The 25,571-nt window shown below is 39.9% G+C and overlaps 1 protein-coding gene across 3 annotated transcripts in view; it reads right to left on the bottom strand.

The window, feature by feature from the left end:
• Positions 1-978: 978 nt before the first annotated feature.
• The window catches only part of LOC109435619 (toll-like receptor 13), a 29,168-nt gene continuing 4,575 nt past the window's right edge, over positions 979-25,571 (bottom strand). The window contains exons 2-3 of one of the 3 annotated variants that reach the window (XM_074324186.1): positions 7,312-7,421; positions 979-6,226 (exon numbers count right to left, since the gene is read on the bottom strand). In XM_074324186.1, the coding sequence (XP_074180287.1) occupies positions 3,262-6,129 (2,868 nt within the window). In that variant the 5' untranslated portion in view covers positions 6,130-6,226; positions 7,312-7,421 and the 3' untranslated portion in view covers positions 979-3,261. The remainder of the gene's footprint in view (positions 6,227-7,311; positions 7,422-25,571) is intronic. The other 2 variants (XM_074324185.1, XM_074324187.1) reach the window with 2 other exon arrangements.

The raw sequence follows: 25,571 nt of genomic DNA, 5'->3' as shown, positions 1-25,571 counted from the left end.
AGGCAACTGGACCGTAAGTCTCAACTTCCCCAAGGGACAAAACCTATATGCATATGAATAGATGAAGAGCAAATCACTGAATCACTTCCCTTGCAGGTTTTGGGAGGGAATGCAGCCACAGATGCAGAGGCTTTCCTTAGCCTGAGGAAGGTGGGGGGCTGTGCCCACCTCTATGAACCCTGTGAGTTCTCCTGTTGGTCCCCACTCGGCTCTGCCTGTCTTAGGTTGCTTTCCACGTGGAAAGTTGTACCTGTCATTGGCTGACCAGCCATCTTTCTGGGACCAAACCGGGAGGCATAAGGTGAAAACACAAAGTCCCAGAAAGGATCCATTTTACAGACTCTTCTTTCTTTGGGGGCAAGTACAAGGAAACAAACGGTTAGGCTGCTACGTGGCAACACACCTGTATCTTGAAATTGTGAATATTTTTTGGACAAGTGGCCCTGCATTTTCATTTTACACTGAGCCCTGCAATGCATATAGCCAGTCTTGAGTACACAGATGAACACTGATGTTCATCGGGTTTTCTAGAATATGTGTATGTAATTTAGTCTCTGTTCCAGCATCAGTGCCTCAATCATTTCAAAAACCAAACCAGTTCAGGTTATTAATGATCCACTTTTCCTGCCAAAGAGGACTACACACATATGTACCTCTGTGTACTTTCCTACTAGGCTACAACCATCACCCATTTCATGGTATTGTATCCCTCACATTACACACTTGTGGACGAAAAGGGGGCCATATACTAAACCTGACATGTCAGGCCTTACAAACTCAGAGACCAAAAGTAACCATGTAGGAAGATCTAAACATAAAAATTCCTAACTAAAAGTGAGTCATGTGGGGGGTGGGGAGCAGAACATAGAGTCGTGGCTGAAGCAGCCAGAGAGGTGAAGATTACCTGACTGTTACCCAACAAAGGCAGTGAGTTCAATGCCCTGTCACACAGAGCAACCAAAAGTCTGAGACGACAGGTTTTCGCGGAGATAAAGAGATTTATTCATCAGGCCAGACAAATGAGACCAAAGACTAAGCTCAAATTAGTCTCCCTGAACAAAGTTTTTGGATCAATTTTAAGCGGTGAAGGTAAAGAGAGGTTATACATATTTATTAATTCTAATTCAAGGGATCTGATTGGGTAGTCTTGGAACTAACCCATCCAAGGCTAGGGATCTGGAGGGGATGAGAGAATAAAGAAATTTGTCTGGCAGTTTGTTTTGTCAATCTTATGTGTGTCCAAATTTGGTCCCTGCACCAAATCTTCCTTATTGACGAACTGCTCACATCTTAGTGTGCTCTGGGAGGTAAAAGTAGCATGTGTACTACTTGAGATCCATGAATTTTGGTTCTGCTGTGCTCTCAAAGTCACCTTAGGGTTATTTAGCTGCTGACTATGTCTGCTTAATGCTCTGGGACCAGTCTGATCTGGCTTGGTCTGGTGGTCTCTGGAGCATTGTGAGGAGGCATGCTGTTAACTCCTGAAAGACACTTAAAACTAGAAAAAAACACACGATTAGGGTCTGGATTCAGTGTTAGGGCCCAGTTTCAAGACAAGGAAAAGAACAGAGGTCTGCTGTTTCCAAGACCCACTCCATCTCCACGAGGGAATGGCTGTGTCCAATTTCAGCAATAATTCAATGCCAAACATAGTCCAGATGCAGAAGAGCCCTTAGACTCCAGGGATCCAGCTTGGACAATGGACATACAAGTGGAAACCAGTGGAAACCAAAGACTGGAGAAACTGCCCCAACTTTTTTTTTTTTTTTTTTTTTTTGAGGATGCAAAAAAAAAAAAAGTCAGTTTTATTTTTCACTCCTGAACACTTCTTTTCTACATAAATTCACTACCAACCTTTTTCTTTATGCAAGAGTACAAGGGGTTAGTTGGTGAGGGTGACAAAACCATAATGACTTGATACTGAATTTTCCACCAGTCTAGCAGAACAGGGCCTCAAAATCAGATATCATTGATTTAAAGAAAGTTAAGTAATGCGATATTTTTTGCCAATTATTTCCTGCTATAATATTTAAGTAATATTTAGTACAATGTAACATTTAAGTCATAAAAATCCAGCTAATGACTCATAATTTGCCACCCAAATGCCCTTGGACTTTTTGATAATGGTTTAACAAAAGTCCTATTCAAAATATCGTGACCTCTCTTCATTTATGTTACAAAGAGGCCTGGCTAGAGTCCACTGAAGTAAACATTTAGCTACCCCTGATGCTAAAAATTCTGCCCCTCAGCTTCTTTTCCTCGACAAATTCTTCCTGAAGTGTTAGGGATAAAGGGAAGACTGGAGAAGGAAGCCAGCAACAGAAGACCAAGTCCTTGCGGAGAGACAACCAGAAAAGAGGTGTTGGTACCCTGCTACTACCACTATAAGCTGATCTTGTTTGGCTCCCTATGGTCCGTCTTGCTCCAGGAATGTGTAGCACTTTTCCTGTAGGAAATTCCTTCTTGCATGAATTTATAGCACGTTTGCCTAATACAAGAGCCATGGCCCTTATGCGGGGTCTTGCTTCCAATAGGCATTGCCTGCTACAGGACACTGGTGTGTGTCTGGTGCTGAAGCATGAAGCATGAAGCCACTGGAGTCTACACTCCTACCAAAAACTGCTCTGTCTATGAAATCTGTTTTATCACAGCCAGGTGATAGTTTCTGCAGCCATCACTGAGCTGCTAGTTCATCAAGACAGCTTCCCATTAAGTAAATTGATGGATCCAAACTAGAATTCTCTTAACACTTGGGCTCTGACTTAGAGGAAAAAGCTGAACTTCGGAATCTTATGCCCTAAGGAGAATATAGCAGAATCCTAACTTTTGCTTTGTTTTGTTTTTATTGAGTCCTGCATGTGGTATTTCTGTTGTTACAGGTTCTTAGAAAGAGTACAGTCCAATCTATCTTGACAGGAACTGATTTGGAGAAACAAGCTGAGCAATGTTCTCAAGTGCATATGAGGGCTCTCCTAATCCCCAGACTTTTCAGATGACTTGTCTGCCAAGTCTTCCCCTTAATAAAAAAGGTATACTTTCCAGATATATAATCTGCTAATAATAGGGACACTGTTCCTGAAGCTTCATCAAGCAGCCCCTTTCACTCTTTCAATTGCCTGACGGATATTAACCAAGTGATCCTGGGTCTTATGGTCATAAGCAGCTCACGTCCTTTTCCCTGCAAAGCAGGTAAGTTCAGTCACACTCTTATCTTATACACATCTTGGGCAACACTGAATTTGAGGTCAAAAAGACTTCCAGTCATTGGACCACAATTAGTTGTGTATTGTCTCTCTCCACAGATTTGTTGCCCAATGCATTTCTAATACGAGCCCAGAAGAGTGGCCTCTCATGGGCACTGTCTGGCCAGGTGATAAATGTCTGCCTATTCACAAGTTTCCTGAGTCGGTGGTAACTGGATAACATATAGTTTGGGATCTCTTCCAGGAAGATCAAGATGATAACATCCTCATGCTCATAGAACATCTTGATGCTGGCCAGCTGTACTTCAAGCTGGCACCATTCACTGTGCAGGTAGTGGTTACTGACAACACACAAAGTTTTCCGGCTGGTGTTGATGGCATTCTGAATGTTTTCAAAGATGTCTGTACCTGGTTCAAAGTCCCGGTGGTGAAGACAGAGCTTAAAGGTGGGCTGGCCACATTCTTCTAGGGCTGGAACAAGCTCTTCATATACCCACTGCTCATCAGTGGCAGTGAAAGAGACAAAGGCATCATAGATGAACTCCTTCTCTGTCTTATGCCATTTGGCCATGTACCAGGCTCGAAATATGTAGAGCCCATACCGTAAAGATGAAATCATCTTGGCACTGAACCAAGAGAAGACCATGGTTGTGAGGACCAGAGTGAAGGAACAGAAGAAGTAAACCTTTCCCAGGTCAAAATTACACATAGCGTCATCAAAATCTATCAACAAACTCTGGGTATTTGGCTGCTGACAAGGATAGCTCCGGAGGTAAGGAATATGCACACTTGCTGTGTTTATTGACCAGTTCTTGAGCCACACATTGTCACAGTTGCACTGAAGTTTGTTCCCATAGAGATCAAAGTACATCAGAGACTTCAGATTCTCCAGATGACTTTGATTAACAACTTTTAGGTTGTTGAATCTTAAAGAGAAGACCTGAAGACTTTCTAAGCCAGAAAACATGCCAGGAGTCAGTGACTCTATGTTGTTGTTTTCCAGGCGCAGCATTTTTAGTCCTTTGAGTTTTTGGAATAAGGAAATATTTAAATAGAGACTTCGGTCTCCAGATTTTGTTCCTGAGATATCCAACTTTGTGAGATTAGTCAAGGAGTCAAATTGGAGATGGTCCAAGAATACCATGGAATTTTTTCCTAAAAGTAGCTCCTGCAAGCCATTCAGCCCTTGGAAGAAGTTGGTTGGAACAACCTGAATCCCATGTATTTGTCCTTCTAGGTTGAGTTGTTTCAAAGACTTGAGGTTCATAAATGGAGGACATTTCAAGGTCCTAGTGGTTTCATATGTAATTTTATTAAAACTGAGATTCAAAACTTCTAGATTTTCAAGGCCCAAAAAAAGGCCTGCTCGAAAACTTGACAAGATATTGTATGCTAGGTCAAGTTTACAGAGGTAAGTAAGGCCAGAAAATGCATTCTTGTCTATAACATTCAGGCGGTTGTTGGAGAGAATCAGAACTTGGAGTTTCTTCAGAAACCGAAAAGTTCTGGTCTTTAGAGTTCGAATATTATTGCGTCCAAGGTCTAAACTCTCTAAATTTGGAAGTTGAGCGAAGGAGTAACTGTCAATTTTCACTATCCAGCACCCAGCCAAGTTGAGTTCCTTCAATGAATACAGCCCATAGAATGACATATTATTGAGTTCTGTGATGGGATTTCGAGAGAGAAAGAGAGATTGTAGGTGCCTCAAGGGTGAAAATGCAAAATCTGGAAATCTGTTAAACTTGTTGTGTCTGAGGTCTAGGGCTGTCAAGTTCTGGAGGGTACTCCAGGTCCTGTTGCTGACAAAGGAAAGTTGGCACTTATTTAAATTCAGCCTTTGGAGGCTGGGCATAGCCTCAAACTCACTGTCATTGAGGTGAACCAGATTATTGTTTTGGCTCAGGTCAAGAGACAAAAGCTTGGTACAGTTGGCAAGGTGCTTTATGCCCCCTGCATCAGTGCCTTTTTTCCTAAAAACCAAAACCTCTAATAAGGGCAATTTTCTGAGGAGGTGACATACTGTGTTCAAATTTAGATGACCGCCTCTAAACTCTCGGTTACTAAGGTCGATTTCCCTTAGATTCTGTAGATGTTTGGCTGGAAGCATCTCTAGTTTCACCAATGTTCCACTCAAATTCAATCTCCTCAGTTGGGGCAGAGTTTCCAGAGCCACATTCTGAATGACTCTAGTCTGGATGATTCCATCGCTATTCTGAGAGACATCCAGAGTGGTCAGATTAGGCAGTGACAAAGCAGAGAAATTTAATTCCTTCAGCTTGTTCCCCTGCAGGCTCAGCTGGGTCAGGGAGACCAATGACCTGGGGCTGTGGTCCAAGGAAACGATGCTATTGTTAGTAAGATCAAGGTATTCCAGGTGATGAAGATGCTGGACAGCTTCAAGAATATTAGAAAAATTGGTAATGGAGTTTCTAGATAAGCTTAAATGTTTCAATTTGACAAGAGGGAAAAAGGCATTTTTCTGAATATGGGTAATTTGATTATGGCTCAGGAGCAAAGTCTCCAAGTTGGACAGGCCTTCAAAGAAGTTGTTCACACTTTGAATCTTATTTTCTACTAAGTTCAAATAGGTCAAATTTTCAAGTCCCCAAAAGGCCCTCTCCTCAATCTTCCAAATGGAATTCCACTCCAGTCGCAAGTCCACCAGAGCAGACAAATTAGTGAAGCAGTAAGGAGGAAGGATCTGAATTTGATTTTGTGTCAGGTTGAGATGAGTAGTGTATCCAGGGATGTCACAAATGGCATCTGTCAAGTTGGTGATCTTCTTCCGAATGCAGAACACATGGTGAATGTCCAATTCATACTGTGTACATTTACTGAACCCATATGTCTCTGCCAAAGACAGCAGAGAAAGCACAATTACAATGAGCCGGAGCTGCTGAGGAGGCAAGAGTTTCTCTAAGCTCATCTTGTCCACTCCAGGCCTCAGAATTACTATTAGAAAAAAAATCCCTGTACATATGTGATGCTCATTTTTGAAGAAATGGTCCTTCCATGTGATTCTGCTGCAAAGAAAAAGAGAAAGTTTAGTTTAAATTTATCTCTGTTAATAAATATTTCATAGCTGCTTCAAGAAAACTAAAATAAATAAAAATTGTCCCAATGTTCACTTCCAAAGCATACCCATTTCTAAAGCAATCTCTATGTGTATCAGCAAAGACCAGTGTTATTTCTCCTCTAATCAAAATTGTTAGCACATGGAGGCAGAGAAGACAATTGCATATTTGATTTAATTTAGAGAATTAAGAAGTTCCCCAACCCTCCTCTCGCGTCTGCATAATAAAATACCTCCCTTGCTGTTTGGGCTGATACCTGAAATTTCACCAGTGGAGATGCATTTTGGGGTCTCTAGATCTCAATCCAGTTAAAAGAATCATCCATGGTAGACAAAAACAAAACAACAACAATAAAAAAACACAAAACACACACACACACACACACACACACACACACACACACACAAACCCCACCAAGGTTTACAGGTCACCTGTTTTATTTTTTTAAACTTTTATTTATTTAAGTGTGTTTTTCCAGGACCCATCAGCTCCAAGTCAAGTAGCTGTTTCAATCTAGTTGTGGAGGGCACAGCTCACAGTGGCCCGTGTGGGGATCGAACCAGCAACCTTGTTGTTCAGAGTACTGCTCTCTAACCAACTGAGCTAACCAGCCACCCCGGTCACCTCTCTCTTAATGTGAATAAATACAGAAAAGACAGAGTCCTTGCTACAAAACCACTCATTTCACCACAATTTGCATTTATATCTCTCAGGCAATTAAACCCGTTATCAGCATAGGCATTCCTGGTAAGCAGAAAAAATACAAGCACAGTAAACTTAGCTCTGTCAGTCTACTTTCTGATGTGTGCTAACCAAGTTTTCTCCAGTTTTGTCTGTCACTTTAAATCTGTTCCCACAGTCACTCATGGCAATGTGAAAAAGCACCAGCCCAAACAGACCAGGGTTCTAATCTTGTTTAATTTATTTAACTCCTCTGAACCTCTTTCCTTATCCATACGATGGGATAATAATATCTAATCCCTCATAACACTGTACAGATTCAATGAGACAACTTAAGGTGCCCAGCTTGGTACCTGGTACATTCTGGAGCTCAATAAAGGGTTATTCGTCCTTTCACCTTAACTCCAAGTCAACACCAGCACACCATCTTTGTGTGGATCTTCTAGCTCTTGTCTCAAGCACACTGGTAGTCACAGAACAAGAAAGGAAATAGTATAGTTGCATTGGGTTGTTTTCTTTCCTTTGTATATACTTTCACATGTACACAAAAATATATGTGATATTTTCTAGCACTATTTGTAATTCCAAGAATCACAAAACAAGCACCCATTATAGAAACTGACTATATATATGGTATATGTATAATAAAATGTACATATATTAGGTATATATATAATATCATATATATAATATTATATATATATAATAAAATGGGAATATTTTTGGATTGGTACATTGACAATCACCACAGAACTACAATGAATAGAATCACAAAATATTCACAGGGGCCGCCAGTTGGCTCAGTTGGTTAGAGCACAGTGCTCATAACACCAAGGTCGCCAGTTCAATTCCCACATGGGCAGTGAACTGCGCCCTCCACAACGAGAGTGAAAACAATGGCTTGACTTGGAGCTGATTGGTCCTGGAAAAACACACTGTTCCCCAATATTCCCCAGTAAAAATAAATTACAAAAAAAATATGACTTTAAAAAGTTTTTATAAGTAAAGTAAGCCACTTACTGAAGTCTGTAATATTACTCTCAAGAATAGAATACAAGAGGACCCATCTGCTTACATCAGTAACCCTTGTTATTACACATTTTTATAATTTTTGCAATTCTTGTGGTATTAAAGTTATATCTCATTGTTTTTTTTATTGACATACTTTTTAATATTTGTGATTTTGAGACTCTTTCTGTATATTTGGTAGCCATCTTGACTTTTCTTTCAGTCACCTGCTTATTTATATCCTTTCTCCATTTTTCTACTGGGTTTCTTCTTGTTGTTGTTTTTTCTTTGATAATTAGTTGTCATTTTTTTATATCCTAGATATTAATCGTTGGTGTCATGATTTAAATATCATTTATCTGTCATCTATCATTTAATATTGTCTATGATATTCCTTGTTTTTTCCCCCCTTTTTCTGCCTCCCCCCACACACTCCAGTTCAAGCCATTCTTTGTCAGTCTAGTTGTGTAGGACACAGCTCCCTGACCCATGCTGGCATTATGAGTTTGCCCTCCCCCTACCCCCCCGCCCCCGCTGAGGCACTAGTCGTTCACCAATCGTGGGTCGGACGCTCACAGCAGCTTACGGCAGCTCATGCTGGCTGCCGGCTGTTCATGGCAGCACACAGCAGCCCACAGCTGCTCACGCTGGCTGCTGGCTGCTCCTGGCAGCCCAGCTCCAGGGAGAGCCGTTGTTCACAGTCTTAGTTGTAGAGGGCACAGCTCACTGGCCCATGTGAGAATCAAACTGGCGACCTGGGCATTAGGAGCATGGCGCTCCAACCATCTGAGCCACCGGGCCAGCCCAGTAGTTTTTGTTGACCAAGAATGTTTTTATCATAATATGGTAAAAGCCTTTTTTTTTTTTTTGCTTTTGGATTTCTGTTTTAAAAAATTGTTTCCCTCCTTAGATTACATTAGATGCTGTACATTTAACTTTACCTCTCCCACTTATGTCTAATCTGTCTAAATTCTACCTTTGTCTATTGATCCAGCTATATTCTCCAACTAGCAAAGTAGCTCACTATAAACTAAAAAAAAATCTATTGCCTTTCTAATACTTTTAGGGGCACCTTCATCCTATATCAAATTACCACATATACAGTGGTATATGTGGTATAACATCAGTTTTCAAACATAATCCGTTCTGGAAGACCATTTGAGTTCTGAAACGTTTGAAATAGCCAACAGCTAGGCCTCAGGATCTTAAACTCAGAGGAAGCCATGTGACACATTCAACTTCCAAGGCATGTTCGAAAATCGAAGCATTTACTCCCAGGTTTACTGCATTAGTAAACTGAAATGTTCGTCAATGGAAACGTTCGAAAACCGAGGTACTACTATACTTGAATGTATTTCAGAGCTCTCTTTCTGCTCCTTTGTTTACTTATCAGTTCCTACAAGGGTACCATGCCATTTTATTACTATGGCTTTAAAGTATATCTTAATATCTAATAAGGTGAATCCTTTGTCTTTGCCACTCTTTCTCAAGTTGATTTTCAAAGTGATTAGCAATTCATGAAAGTTTTTTCCATTATAAATGTAAGTAAGTCTACCAATTTTTCCCCCAAGTCTTGCTGGGATTTGATTTGGGACTGAATTTGGAAGTTAATGTGAGGTGGACTGGTACAATTATCATGTCAAATCACGCGAAATATGGACATGGTATATCTTCATTTAGTCAATACTTTCTTTATATTTTTAAAGAGTTTTTAAATATTCTCTGTAAAATTTTGTGCTTTCTGTGTTAGGTTGTTTCCTAGAAATGTTTAGAGCTTATTGTTTTAAGGGATATCTTATTTTTCCCCATTTAATTTTCCAATTAGGTATAGCAAGAGTGCCGTAAGTTTTGAATTTGTTGTGTTATTATCGATCATAAATGTAGAAAGCTTTCTGAACTCTCTTATTAGTTTTGAAAATGTGACTGTTTATTCTATTAGGTTTGTCTGCTAATGATTATATTCTCTGCAAGTAATGGAATGTATATATCGCTTTCAAATTCATACATTTCTTATGTCTTTCCTTTATGTTGGTCTTATAATATTGGTCACAACCTCCAATATTATATTAAATCATAGTGATGATAGATTTTTTGTTAATGGAATGGCATCTATAGATTCTCCATTAATTATTTTGTTTGCTGTATATATATATATATATATATATATATATATATATATATTCAGAAAAGTTCCCTCCTACTCTTGATTCTTTTAAGGAAGCATATAATTGAGTTTGACCAGAACACAGAAGATGGAAGGGGAAACAGAGCCATCAACTAAGGGAGAGTGTACAGAGACAATGACTTTCTTGCACAAATGATAAACTGGCTCTAAGTATGGAAACATGAAATTATCAAGCACTTAGTATATGCCTGGAACTTTCACAGGCATCACTGACTCACTACAAAACTCAGCAAGACAAGTAGTCTTAACCTCATTTTTTATATGGGGAACTGTAAGCTCAGAGAGCAGAACTTGCATGAATATTGCACAATTAATATGTGACAGATTAGTGATTCATACCAAAACTAGATCATTTCAGAACCTCCTGTTCTTTCCATTACATTCTGTCACACCTCAATTCCAAAAGAGGAGCCCCCAAACATTTGTAGCAATGATTACATCATAGGGATGCTTATCTTACTCTATCTTGGTGATTGCTTTAAAGAATGCTAATTTGTGAGGCGGCCGGGTGGCTCAGTTGGTTAGAGCATGAGCTCTGAACAACAGGGTTGCTGATGAACTGGCATGGGATGGTGGGCTGTGCCCCCTGCAACTAAAGATTGAAAACGGCAACTGGACTTGGAGCTGAGCTGCACCCTCCACAACTAAATTGAAGGACACGACCTGGAGCTGATGGGCCCTGGAGAAACACTGTTCCCCAATATTCCCCAATAAATTTTATTTTTAAAAAAAGAATGGTAATTTGGTGTATACATTCTAGAATATTCCAGAAAAGGAGGTGTCATAAGTTTATGGTTACACTTTATATTCATGTCCATGACAGAAAAAATCAAAAAGCAATGCTCTAATGATAGCTTCGATTTTAATTTTAAGGCAGCCCCTTGGCATAATGACTGAGATGAGTAGATTGATTTAGTACTAGGAGGCCAATGCTTTAAGGCGTTTTGACTTTGTTAGGCAAGAAGAAGAAAATGGATCAAAGGATGAGAGATTTCATTGTAAAAGTAAATATAAGAAGAAGGAGAAGGGGAAAGGAAGATGAGCAAAAGAGGAAGAAGAAGTAGTAGTATAAGTAAATATGTCTTGCATAAGTGTTGTGTGGAAGGGGGAAACTGGGTAGAACAAGACAGCACTGTCAGACTTATGTGTTTTCTGCTCTCATAGATGACAAGGGATACCAACAGGACCCCTAAAATCCATCCCTGTTTGTTACAGGAAATTTTAAGTGAAGGAAAAGTATAAACATCCAAACTTGTCCAAACATCCAAATGTCCTGCGCTGACAAAGGACAGAAAGGGACAAGCTTTATTGCTAAAATTTCCATGGGGACAGAGCTAGTGGAAGCTGCTATTGTGACTGCAATCAAAGGAGCATTCAGAGGCAATGCCAGAGCAGGAAGCTGAAAACTGTAAGCCAGAGAAGAGAGAAGTCCTTAAAGGAGGTCAAAATAAAGGGATTCCAGAGCAGGTGTGGAACTAGGCTTATCATGCCGGGCAGGTGAGAGGAGACAAGAGATGGTCAAAGGAGTGAATAGGGAGGAATCTGTGCAAAGACCCATACAGTGCTGTTTACGGCAGCTTGATTTTAGGACTATCACAACAATATGATGCAGAGCCTTTAAAATGGCTGGGACAGGGCAGAGAGCCAAACTTGTCAGGTTATAATATTCAAAATCAGGCAGGGACTGTGAAAAAATAAGAATTTTTTTATAGCAGACTATGTCCTATTTAATACAATTTTATGATTGTGTTACTGTGTTGCTCTACTTAATTTATATACATTTTAGAAAAAATAATCTATGCCGTCCATATTTCCTGAACCAAAAAATCAAAACATGTTAGTATACATTTGTCTTAGGATTAGAACATTTTTCATTGGAACTAACTTTAAAAATTCAGAATGTATTTTTATCATAAATATAAAATTTAGTCTGCAAGCATAGGATTTAGCATTTGATTAAATATGGCATTTATGGTCATTTTAATGAAAAAAAATTGGCATCAAGCATTCAGTTTAAAATGTAACCCCTTATTTCTAAACCTGTTTTAATAAGAAAATAAAGTTTGAACTACATCACTTCAACCTAGAACATCTTCCCCCAAAATGTTATATGCCGTGGACTGCCTGAATAGCAAATTCTTCACTGAAAAAAAGATTAAAAATTTTTGTTTTAATATTTTTCCAATAGGTGTTACAGCATCCAGATTTAATAAGAAGGAGACCAGAATTTAGAATTCACCAGAATTGGGCATGGGGGTGGGGGTCCTTCCTGCAGGAGAAAAACATCCAGAGCAAGAAACCAAATTAGATGGCCCAGGGGGTTACACTGTCCCAGAAGTCTGAAGGCAAAGAGAACAAAATTTTAGGTGTGTTGAGGGCCGGCCTGGTGGCTCAGGCGGTTAGAGCTCCATGCTCCTAACTCCAAAGGCTGCCGGTTCGATTCCCACATGACCCAGTGGGTCTCAACCACAAGGTTGCCAGTTCAATTCCTTGAGTCCCACAAGGGATGGTGGGCAGCGCCCCCTACAACTAAAATTGAACACGGCACCTTGAGCTGAGCTGCCGCTGAGCTCCTGGATGGCTCAATTGGTTGGAGCGCATCCTCTCAATCACAAGGTTGCGGGTTGGACTCCCACAAGGGATGGTGGGCTAAGCCCCCTGCAACTAGCAACAGCAACTGGACCTGGAGCTGAGCTGCGCCCTCCACAACTAAGACTGAAAGGACAACAACTTGAAGCTGAATGGCACCCTCCACAACGAAGATTGAAAGGACAACAACTTGACTTGGAAAAAAAAGTCCTGGAATTACATGCTGTTCCCCAATAAAGTCCTGTTCCCCTTCCCCAATACAATCTTTTTTTAAAAAAAATTTTAGGTGTGTTGAGAAGGAAGAAGTAGAGAGAGCAGCATGGATTGAGAAAGAAAGAGTAAGAATGTCTGGGAGTTGGAGTGGGGGGAAGAGAGAGATTTGAACTGTGGCTGTGGATTTTTTAAGGAGATGGACAAGAGAAGAGGAATTTTATCAAAAATTACTGTTTGACATGCTATGTAAAACCCTGCATTGCCCCTTTAAGAAAATCAACAGAAAAGGTTCGCTTTAAGAAAAAGCTTTTCACATTGGATTTGTATTTTGATTCTGCACCAAGACTGTACCACAAGGGGACCTAAATTTTAACAGTTTACACAGGCCTGATATAAGTTGTTCACCATTGCATCTCTCAACAGGCAGGATTACTGATTGATTGCACATTGCCTGGACTCGAAGAAGCCTGAAGCCTTTGCATTCTCTAAAACCCAGTGAAAAATCCTACAGGGAGCACCTGGTCTTTTCAAACCATCCATTCCTGGAAAGTAAGGAAAAGGGATGGGACATTCTTGGGCTAACTGGACCTGAAGCAGGCTCAGCTTTGAAGTCTGCAAAACCTGGCTTTAGGTCCCAGCTCTGTCACTTACCAGGTATGCTCAAGTTATCAGCCTCAGTTTCCTCATCTGCAACCTAGAATTCAATTAATGGCCCATTATCTACCAAACAGATATTGGCTACTCAGGCCAAAAGTTTGTTGCTGGGCACTGAGCCATCAGGCTCCTGGTCAGCCCACGATCTCCTGGTATGTTACCCACCAGCTGGAGTTCCTTGTGCTCCTGGAGGAAAGCACGACTGAACTGAGAGGCCATGGAACCAAATGGAGAGGGGCAGGGAAAGAAATGTTCTGTATTGCTGAGGTAGCTACAGAGATCCTTTTGACCCTGCCAGGGGATTTGAACCATGTTTAAATTCCTGAGCTATTTCAGCAAAACCCAAGAGGGGAACTGAAAGCTACTGTGTAGTTCACCAAGGCAGAGTTTTACTTGCACAACAAAAAATAGTGCTGCGTGGGGTTGGAAATGAAGGTGGGGCTGTCATGAGGGTTGGGCGTGGGAGCAGTACTTCACTAATACTGGAAAGGCTTGACCTTAAATAACAAAGTTATGCAACAGGCTTATTCTGAAAACTGTCATTTACTTAGTTCCCAGTCACTAGGGAGCTTTCAGAGCACCTGGGGCTTTGGACACTCTGGCTTTTTCCATCCTAGGAGCTAGACCAGTGGCTCTTAGGTGGCAAAGTGAGGAGTAGAAGTGTGACTCGAGCAGGATAAGGCAAAGCCTTCCACTGCCCTTGACTTCTGTAGATGAGGTTGCAAAACCCAGCTTGAGAATGATGGATCTGGAAATTCCACTAAGAGGTGCCTAGACTGCCATCTACCTGCTCCTTTCCTAACAGAGACTTTCTTGCCCTGTGGCTTTATCCATCCTGGGATCCATTGATCCTAGCCCCAAATGTAACCCAATGACCTTTATTGCTAATCTAGCCTTAAAAAGTAGAGAATCTCAGGGCTGGGACAGACTTCCAAAGGTCATCAAGACCTTAAAGCAGGCCTATGCCTAGTATGAAACGAAAGAATGCTGAGCCTGTTTGTCACAGTCTCCACAGAAGGAGAGTCCACAACCCTCTCAGTAGTTTATACAAGTATTTGTTTAGTCGTTCCTCCAAATCCTGATCTTCCAGGCTTTACACTCTGCAATTTAAACCTATCCCTTTTTATTTGGCTTTTCTGGAACAGAAACTGTAACACACATTACCTAGGATAAATGTAAAAATGTACATGTCTATAAAAATAAGACATACTGGAGATAACAAGAAGGACTTCTTAGGCTACATTCTAAAGAAAAAGGAAAAGGAAGTTGTCATAAGAAGAATGACCCTACATAATTTATCAACCAAATCACGACACTTTTGAGAGTGAAAGGGGCAGCGAACATAAAAAACGTTAATAGAGTTGCGGCAGACTGCAACATCTGGTCACCCTAGATATAAGATAATGCACATAAGATAACAAAGAGAAACCCAGACTACTCAACTATATTTTATTTATAGCTCCCAAGTTAAAACAACTATCAACATTTCCAATTTGGAGGGGACAGAACAAATATGGCTAACAGGGTGGTGAAGGCCAAGATAGTTGAGGTATTGGTAAGAGAATATATAGCTGTTGTAAATTAACGCATTCATATGTGAATTTGTTTCCTACAATATTTGTTGAGTACATACTTTGTTTCAGATACTGTGCTAGATGATGCTCATATCAACAAGATGTATAGGTCATGGTCCCTGCTCTTGAACAATAATTGACAGAGAGGTGGGTTCACATACTTATACACAAGTAAGTTATGCTACATGGATGTAAATGCTCTAATATAGGAATAAACAAACAAAATTTTATACGAGTTGAACTCTCTGAGCCCAGATCAATAACATTCTAAGGTATTAAAAGACTTAATAGATATAATTTTGAAAATATATACTGTTGGTAATCTTTAAGAAATAACAGGAGTGACATCATAGGAATGGTGGCAGTGGGTCACACTTTTTGAGTTCTCCTCAGGATCTTATCACAAACAGGACATCTATAACCCATCAAAAGACTCTCTGCTCATCACACAGAACAGTTAAGAGACTTGTGCAAGGATTAGTTGAAGGTGGGCAAATTGGGCGAGCAGGGGAAGAGGGAAGGGAGCGGAGTGGAGACATGCCCCGCATCCGAGGCTGTGGAGACGTGGCCCACATCTGCGGCTGTCGAAACGCAGCCGGCATTCGCAGCTGCAGAGACGCAGGGGATCCCAGGACGGAACATAGAACACAAAAGCCAGAAGGTGGGCTCTTTCCCTGCATCCAACAGCTGATCTCTCCCGCCGAGGGGGCCGCCCATTGGGCCATAGGTCTGACAAAGGACACAAACTCCATACCTGCCCCCCACCCTTCCAATCCTACCCCCACCGTGACAGAGATTTAAACTGGTTCCTGAACTGAGGAGTAGTGTCGGATTACAGAGGCGCCTTAGTGCTCAGACTCTGGGAAGACCAGCGTGCAGCTCTGACCCTGGGAAGAGTGTGATTTTTGCTGGGCTAGAAGAGAAGGGACCCCTCCACCCCCACCCACCACCTTTTCTGGCCTGCGAGAAGAGTGTGTCACGGCTGGGCTGGGAGAGAGAAGACCCCTCCATCCCCGCCCCCACCCTTTCTGGCCTGCCTAGGGCAGGGCAATTACAACTGCGGAGGCACTCCCAGGGATGAGCAGTAGGCGGCAGATGAAGCTCTGGGCTTTCAGCAGCTCAGAAATCACCCACCCGCCACACACACACACACACACACACACACAGGAAGAAGTGCCCTGAGATTCAGGAGAACTGGGCACAGGGCTGGTGGTGCTACTCTCAGTGCACATATGTGCAGGCAAGGGCAGAAACTGCACTGACTGTAGAAACTACCATCCAGACCCCTCAGCCCCACTCACCTAAATCTGCAGTCCCAACATCACTCTGGGCACCAGGTGAACGGCTCTGCCTGCACAATACAAGGAGGACGCTTTTGTACAGCAGAGGACAACCTGGAGATTACTTGGTGGGCATAAGCCAAGACTGGCGCTGCTTTTGTTTTGTCTTTATATCTTTGATATCTTTGCCTGTGTTGAGTGTGGGTTGTCGGTTGTTTTTACATGAGAACATACTTGATTTTTTCTTTGTTGTTGTTGTTGATGTTGTGCATGGTGATTTGCTTTGTTCTGAAATTACTCTACCAGGGCCCAGGTTAAGAGACGGAAGATTCAACACACCCAGAGGCCAACTCCAGACCAAACCAGAGTGCTACCGGGTTTGACCTACAAGTGACACACCCAGAGGGAATTCTCTACAGGCACAAGAGCCGATAGAGTCCAAATCACATTTAAGTGGTCAACCCTCACACAGCAGAACACCCTGCGGTGGGCAGAGCCAAGTCTCACAACTAGTCAGCCTAGGGGTTAACCCCACCTACTCACAAGAGAAAAGCAATTAAAGATCTTCTTTAACAAGACAATATACATAACACAAGAGTCACCTTTGGAGCATACGCAGAGGAGAAGAACGAAGTAGTGCAAGTCAAATATAAAGGACATATACTACATAAGAACTAAGAACTCTAAGGGATCTACCTAACACATCGAAGCAAACACAGAGAGTCAGCCAGAATGGGGAAACAAAGAAACATGTCCCAAATGAAAGAACAGAAGAAACCTCCACAAATGGAACCAAATGAAACAGAGGTAACCAACCTATCAGAGACAGATTTCAGAACACTGATGATAAGAATGTTTAAGGAGCTTAGAGATGACATAAAGAAGGATATAGAAATCGTAATGAACAACCAGTTAGAACTAAAGAACACAATTACTGAAATAAAGAACTCACTTGAAGGAATTAACAGCAGGTTAGATGAAGCAGAGGATCGAATCAGCAACTTAGAAGACAAGTTAGCAGAGATAACCCAAACAGAACAACAGAAAGAAAAAGAATAAAAAACAATGAAGATGGTTTAAGAGACCTCTGGGATAACATCAAGCACAACAATATGCGCATCATAGGAATACCAGAAGGTGAAGAGAGGAAGCAAGGGATTGAGAACATATTTGAAGTAATAATGTCCGAAAACTTCCCTAACCTGATGAAGGAAACCAACATACAAGCCCAGGAAGTGCAGAGAGTTCCAACCAGGATAAACCCAAACAGGTCCACACCAAGACACATTATAGTTAAAATGGCAAAGGTTAAAGACAAAGAGAGAATCCTAAAAGCAGCAAGAGAAAGACAGAGGGTTACATACAAGGAACTCCCATAAGACTATCAAATGACTTTTCTACAGAAACATTGAAGGCCAGGAGGGAGTGGCAGGAGATACTCAAAGTGATGGAAAACAAAGGCCTACAACCTAGATTGCTTTATCCAGCAAGGCTATCATTTAAAGTTGATGGAGAGATAAAGAGCTTCCCAGAAAAGAATAAGCTAAAGGAATTTATTACCACCAAGCCAGCATTGCAAGAAATACTAAAAGGACTTCTGTAAATAGAAGAAAGATGAAAACAATCTAACTACAAATTTAAAAATGGCAATAACTATATACCTGTCAATAATCACTTTAAATGTAAATGGATTAAATGCCCCAATCAAGAGACATAGGGTGGCTGAGTGGATAAGAAAGCAAGACCCTTTTATATGCTATATACAAGACACTCACCTCAGATCAAAAGACACACACAGGCTGAAAGTGAAGGGTTGGAGTAAGATATTTCATGCAAATGGAAATGAGAATAAAGTTGGAGTTGCAATACTTATATCTGACAAAATAGACTTTAAAATGAAGAACATATTAAAAGACAAAGATGGGCACTATATAATAATAAAGGGATCAATCCGACAAGAGGACATAACCCTAGTAAACATCTATGCACCCAACATAGGAGCACCTAAATATATAAAACAGATATTGACTGACATAAAGACAGAGATCAACAGTAACACTATCATAGTAGGGGACTTCAACACACCTCTGACAACAAGGGACAGGTCTTCCAGACAGAAAATCAATATGGAAACAACAGCCTTAAATGACACATTGGACCACTTGGATTTAATCGATATTTTCAGAGCATTTCACCCCAAAGCTGCAGAATACAGGTTCTTCTCAAGCGCACATGGAACATTTTCCAAGATAGACCACATGTTATGCCACAAAACAAGTCATGATAAATTTAAGAAAATTGAAATCCTACCAATTGTCTTCTCTGACCACAGTGCTATCAAATTAGAAATGAACTACAGGAAAAAAACTGGAAGACACACCAATTCATGGCGGCTGAAAAACATGTTACAAAATAACAAATGGGTCAAGCAGGAGATCAAGGAAGAAATCAAAAGATATCTCGAGACAAACGAAAACGAAAACATGATGACCCAAAATCTATGGGATGCAGTGAAAGCAGTCCTCAGAGGGAAATTCATAGCATTGCAGGCCTACCTAAAGAAACAAGAAAAAACACTAATCAACAGTTTATCTTCACACTTAAGGGATCTGGAAAAAGAACAGCAAAATAAGCCCAAAGGGTGTACAAGGAAGGAGATAATAAAGATCAGAGCGGAAATAAATGAAATAGAAACCAGAAAAACAATACAAAAGATCAATGAATCCAAGAGTTGGTTCTTAGAGAAGATAAACAAAATTGACAAACCTTTAGCCAGACTCATTAAAAAAAAGAGAGAGAGGACCCAAATTAATAAAATCAGAAATGAAAGAGAAGTGACAACAGACACCACAGAAATACAAAAAATTTTAAGAAATTACTATGAGCAACTATATGCCAACAAATTTGACAATCTGGAAGAAATGGACAATTTTCTAGAGGCATACAACCTTCCAAGGCTAACTCAAGAAGAAACAGAAAACCTGAATAGACTGATTACCACCAGGGAAATTGAATCAGTAATCAACAATCTCCCAACAAACAAAAGCCCTGGACCAGATGGCTTTACAGGTGAATTTTACAAAACGTTCAAAAAAGAATTATCACCTATTCTCCTCAAGCTCTTCCAAAAAATCCAGAAGGAGGGAAGACTCCCAAACACTTTTTACAAAGCCACTATCACCCTGATCCCAAAATCAGACAAAGACACCACAAAAAAAGAAAACTACAGGCCGATATCTCTAATGAACATAGATGCAAAAATCCTCAACAAAATATTAGCGAACAGAATTCAGCAATACATTAAAAAGATCATACACCATGATCAAGTGGGATTCATCCCTGGTATGCAAGGGTGGTTCAACATCTGCAAATCAATTAATGTGATACACCACATTAACAAAATGAAAAATAAAAATCACATGATCATATCAATAGATGCAGAAAAAGCATTTGATAAAATCCAGCAGCCATTTATGATAAAAACCCTTAAGAAAGTGGGAATAGAGGGATCATATCTCAACATAATAAAGGCCATATATGATAAACCCACAGCTAACATCATACTCAATGGGGAAAAGCTAAAACCATTCCCCTTAAGATCAGGAACAAGGCAAGGTTGCCCACTTTCTCCACTTCTATTCAACATAGTGCTGGAAGTTCTAGCCACAGCAATCAGACAAGAAAAAGAAATAAAAGGCATCCAAATTGGTAAGGAGGAAGTAAAATTGTCATTATATGCAGATGATATGATACTATATAGAGAGAACCCTAAAGACTCCACCAAGAAACTATTAGAGCTGATAGATGAATTTAGTAAAGTAGCAGGATACAAAATTAATATTCAGAAATCAGTTGCATTTGTATATACCAATAATAAAACATCAGAAGGAGAAATTAAAAAAACAATCCCATTTACAATTGCTTCAAAGACTATAAAATACCTGGGAATAAATTTAACCAAAGAAGTAAAAGATCTGTACTCAGAAAATTATAAGACACTGAAGAAAGAAATGAAAGAAGATACAAATAGATGGAAACACATACCATGTTCATGGATAGGAAGAATTAATATAGTTAAAATGTCCATACTGCCTAAGGCAATATACATATTCAACGTCATTCCTATCAAACTACCAATGGCGTTTTCACAGAAATAGAACATATAATCCTAAAATTTATATGGGACCATAAAAGACCCCGGATAGCCTCAGCAATCTTGAGAAATAAGAACAAAGTGGGAGGTATAACAATACCTGACATCAAATTATACTACAAGGCTACAGTAATCAAAACAGCATGGTACTGGCATAAAAACAGACACATAGATCAATGGAACAGAATAGAGAGTCCAGAAATAAATCCATACCTATATGGCCATTTAATCTACGACAATGGAAGCAAGAATGTACGGTGGGGTAAAGACAATCTATTCAATAAATGGTGCTGGAGACTTGGACAGACACATGCAAAAAAAATGAAGCTGTATCACCTCTTTATACCATATACAAAAATAAATTCAAAATGGCTTAAAGACTTAAATGTAAGATCTGAAACCATAAAATTCCTAGAAGAAAATATAGGAAGAAACTTCACAGACATTATCCGGAGTAAGATTTTTACTGATATATCCCTCAGCGAGGAAGTAAGAGAAAAATAAACATGTGGGATTACATCAAACTAAAGAGTTTTTTCACAGCAAAGGAAACCATCAATAAAACAAGAAGGGATCCTACTGAATGGGAAAAGATATTTGCCAATGTTATATCCGATAAGGGGTTAATATCCCAAATTTACAAAAAACTCACTCAACTCAACTCTAAAAAAACAAACAACCCAATTAAAAAATGGGCAGAGGACATGAAGAGATATTTTTCTAAAAAGGATATACAGATGGCAAACAGACATATGAAAAAATGCTCAAACTCACTAATCATTAGAGAAATGCAAATAAAAACCACAATGAGATACCACCTCACCCCAGTCAAAATGGCTATCATCAATAAATCAACAAACAACAAGTGCTGGCGTGGATGTGGAGAAAAGGGAACCCTGTGCACTGTTGGTGGGATTGCAGATTGGTGAAGCCACTATGGAAAACAGTATGGAGGTATCTCAAAAATCTGAAAATGAAACTACCTTATGATCCAGCAATTCCACTCCTAGGTATCTATCCGGAGAAATCCAAAACTCTAATTCAAAAAGCTTTATTCACTCCTATGTTTATAGCAGCACTATACACAATAGCCAAGACATGGAAACAACCGAAATGCCCATCAGTAGATGACCATGGTACATTTATACAATGGAGTAGTACGCAGCCATAAAGAAGAAAGAAATCTTACCATTTGCAACAACATGGATGGACCTAGAGAACATTATGTTAAGTGAATAAGTCAGACAGAGAAAGACAAATACCATATGATCTCACTTACATGTGGAATCTAAAGAAAAGAATAAGTGAATGAACTAATCAGAAACAGTTTTGGAGACATAGAGGAAAAACTGAGGGTTGCTAGATGGGGGGGTGGGGATAAGGGGAAAGGTGAGGGGATTAGGAAACAGTCACCGGGTTCGACTCCCGGTGTGGGAACCAAAAAAAAAAAAACACAAAAAAAAAACTGTCAGTATCCACAAGATGGCCACAGGGTTTTGAAAATTAATTTGGGTAATGTAATCAATAATGTAAAGATTTTGTAGGGTATCCGATGGACACTTATCTCGTTAGGGAGACCACCTCAGGGATGATGTAGATGCCTGATCACTGCATTGTACACCTGAAGCTGAAGCTGAACAATAATGAATGTCAACTACAAGTTTGCATATGTGTGTGTGTGCGTGTGCGTGTGTGTGTGTGTGTGTGTGTGTGTGTGTGTGTGTATATACTTACAAGAATCAGAGTACAGCATTAGGAATAGAGACAGTGGAAATATAATGGCTCTGTGCGATGTCAGAAGGATAATGGATCGGGCAAGGGGGTTTCACACAATGTGAGGGATATACAGGATAAACGTCTAAGTATTACTTTGTCTTGTGCACCTGAAACTAATAAAATAAATAAATAAATAAATAAATAAATAAATAAATAAATAAATAAAAAGAAATTATAAAGAACTAAAGATTTTGTTCAATGGACCAGCCAGCCATGTTATAGAGTTGCTCAAGCAGTAAATAAATGAATAAAATATTGTTCCTCTGTTTAGATCATACCTGCCATCTTTCTATTCACCATATTTCAAATGAGCCATTGACAAAATGGGCTGGGTATCTAAAGGAGGGTGATTAGCATGGTGAAGGATCAGGAAAACAATTTATATATATAAGGTGACTATTATGTCCCAGTTTATGCCTGTTGCTAACATTTATTAGTGCCATTTATTATGTGCTAATGTACTCATATGTCATGCAAGATCTCACTTAATTCTTATCACAGCCATATGATATAGGTGCTATAGCATTATTCCCACTTTATGGATGAGAAATCTGAGTCTTTGAGAGTTTAAAGGTAAAGAACAGAGATGATTTATTCATTTGGCCCACAATACTTGTGGGGGCCTTTAGAAATGCTTTATTGTCTTTTTGTTGTTGTTATTCGTTTTTTTCTTATTTTTTATTGTCTCTTTTTAAATCAGAAGAAAAATGAACTTTTAAGCTGAAGGAAATGTTTTAATGTATAATGTCAATATATTTGTCTTTATACCAACACAGTTGTAAAGTCTAATTTTTCGTAGGTTTTTTTTTTTTCAACGGAGGAAGGGGCCCACAACGGAGGAAGGTAAAAGCACCTAGGGCCCACAAAAGTCCTAACGTGGCCCTGGTAACAAGTGGCAGAGTGTGATCCAAACCCAGAGCCCAAGCTCTTAAACACTAAATGAAAAGCAAAACAGCTGAGGGGACAGGAGGAAAACAGGTTCAGAGTATCACCTGGCTGTTGCCAGCTATCTGAAAGGTGGCCACAAGAGAGCATTTTTGTGCTTATTTGATATTTCTGCCTCAGCTGTGCTTGTTGATATCTTACCCAAACTTCAATATAGAGCTGAGTTATTACCATCTCTATGATGCCTTCCTTAACTCCCATCTTTGGAATTAGTTTCACTTTCTTCTGTACTCCTGCAGCTAGCTCATCTTTATATTATAGCATATACCACATTCTGCCATCGTATGCATGTTTGTCTTAAGAATCTGTAAGGGACAGGCACCATATCTTCCTTATCTTTGTATATACCAAATAGAGCGGTTTAAGCATAATATGGGCTCAACAAACATGAGCTGAATTGATTCTCTTCTTCAGCTCACTTTAAAAATAAACTTCTCAATAATCAGAGTTGGTCCATGTTGGAATGGGCTGCCTTTGAGATCCTAAGCTCCAGGCACTGTAAATGTTCAAGCAGGGCGGAGAATGTGTAGAGGGGATTCTTGCATTGGTTGGAAGGTTGGACTAAAAGTCCTTTAAATGACCTTTCTAACTCTGAATCTATGGTTTTAGAATTCTGCTGGCAACCTTGAGAGGCAGTACAGTATAGTGGCTGAGAGTATGGGGACTGCAGCCAGATGGACAAGGATTACCTTCTGACCCTGCCACTTACTGACTTTCTGGCTTTGGGCAAATATTTAATTTCTCAGAGTCTCAATTTCTTCACCCGTAAAACTGGGATAATAATTATACCTACCACATGAAGACTAAATGTGTTAATATATCCAAGTACCAGCACCAGGCACAGAGAAAGAATTATACAAATGCTTTTCAAATAAATAAAATAAATATATTTGATAATGGAGAAAATAAAATAGAATAAGCATTGCTAAGAGAATCCCTTAAAATAGAGTCAGGAGGCTATTAAGGAAGTGGAACCTATGCACATTTTGTGCCTCAGTTCTCAGAGCTGCCCTTAAGTTGCTACACTCCTTCTGAAACAACTGCTGTGTGGACACAAATAAACTTTACTTCCTCCTTGCGGTTCTCTCTCCCTCGTTTGCATACTGGAACTCTCCAATCCCTGTTAACCTAGCTGGCAATCCTTCATTTGCATGAAAGAATGAGCACTTTGTGGGTTTTGTCTTTATTAACCCTACCTTTCTTTGTTCTTTCCAGAGCACAATCTATGTTGCTCCCTGAATCTGTGTCTCCTGGGTTGCAACTCTTTTTGCTCTGATAAATGCCTTTTGTTCTTTAATACAGCCTGAACCTCTTCTTTGGTTAACATATTTATGACTGCTCTTTTCTGCCCCCTTTACTTTGTCCAGAGCTGAAGCTTTAAAAAGCCTAGACCAAAGTATAGCCCAAAGGAAAGCTGACTTCCTAACCCTAGGTACATACTGTCCCTGATAATGTGAACTAGTGTCATGTTTGCCTTTTGGATGGCTCTCCACGGATCTTCTTTTGCCAATCTGAAATGTTAGGACCCTATTTCAGAACCAGAGAGTGGTAGGGACATCCTAGCTCCTTTCTTGATTTCTTGGTCAGTGTTGGCATTGCTGTAGCAAAGAAGGACTGCTTCATCTTTCGGCCATAATATGCACTTTCTGGTTTGGCAGACAATCAAAAAATTCTACATTTTAGCCTTAGTTCAGTGAGGCATCTGGAGCACATTATATACTTTCCCTGTATCAAAACCTACCAGTAAGAGCTCACTTCAGCCTGGTTGGCTTCTTAAACAACAGTTTTACTATGAGGGTCAGAGAACCGACAGCAAGTCTGGTGATTGTAAAAGAACAAAATCTCCCTCAAATCGGACATATCCGAGTTCAAATCCTGCCTCTGCTTGACATTGCGTCTCCTTCAGTAAATCAGATCATGTCAACTCAGTCTTCTGTAAAAGGCAGTAAGAATCTTACAAGATTACTGTAAGGATTAAATATAGTGATGTAAGTAAAATGTTTAGCACATAGACCCTCAATTGATGTAACCATATTTGCCTGTGATCAACATGCATTCCCCCACATGTATATGAACATTACCCTGTTTCTATATACCAACACTATTACAGAAAGCCAAGAAAAGGAGATGTGAAAAAATGGATCAACTCAGCTGCAAACAGAAATTCACATTATCTCACTGTTGCTCCAGTATTCAGTATTGGCATTAATGAAAAATTTTCGACTGTATAAACCAC

Source organism: Rhinolophus sinicus, chromosome X (assembly GCF_036562045.2).
Source record: "Rhinolophus sinicus isolate RSC01 chromosome X, ASM3656204v1, whole genome shotgun sequence".
Classification (NCBI taxonomy): domain Eukaryota; kingdom Metazoa; phylum Chordata; class Mammalia; order Chiroptera; family Rhinolophidae; genus Rhinolophus; species Rhinolophus sinicus.
The sequence above is the reverse complement of the archived record's forward strand: the minus strand, read 5'-3'. Positions and strand labels throughout refer to the sequence as shown.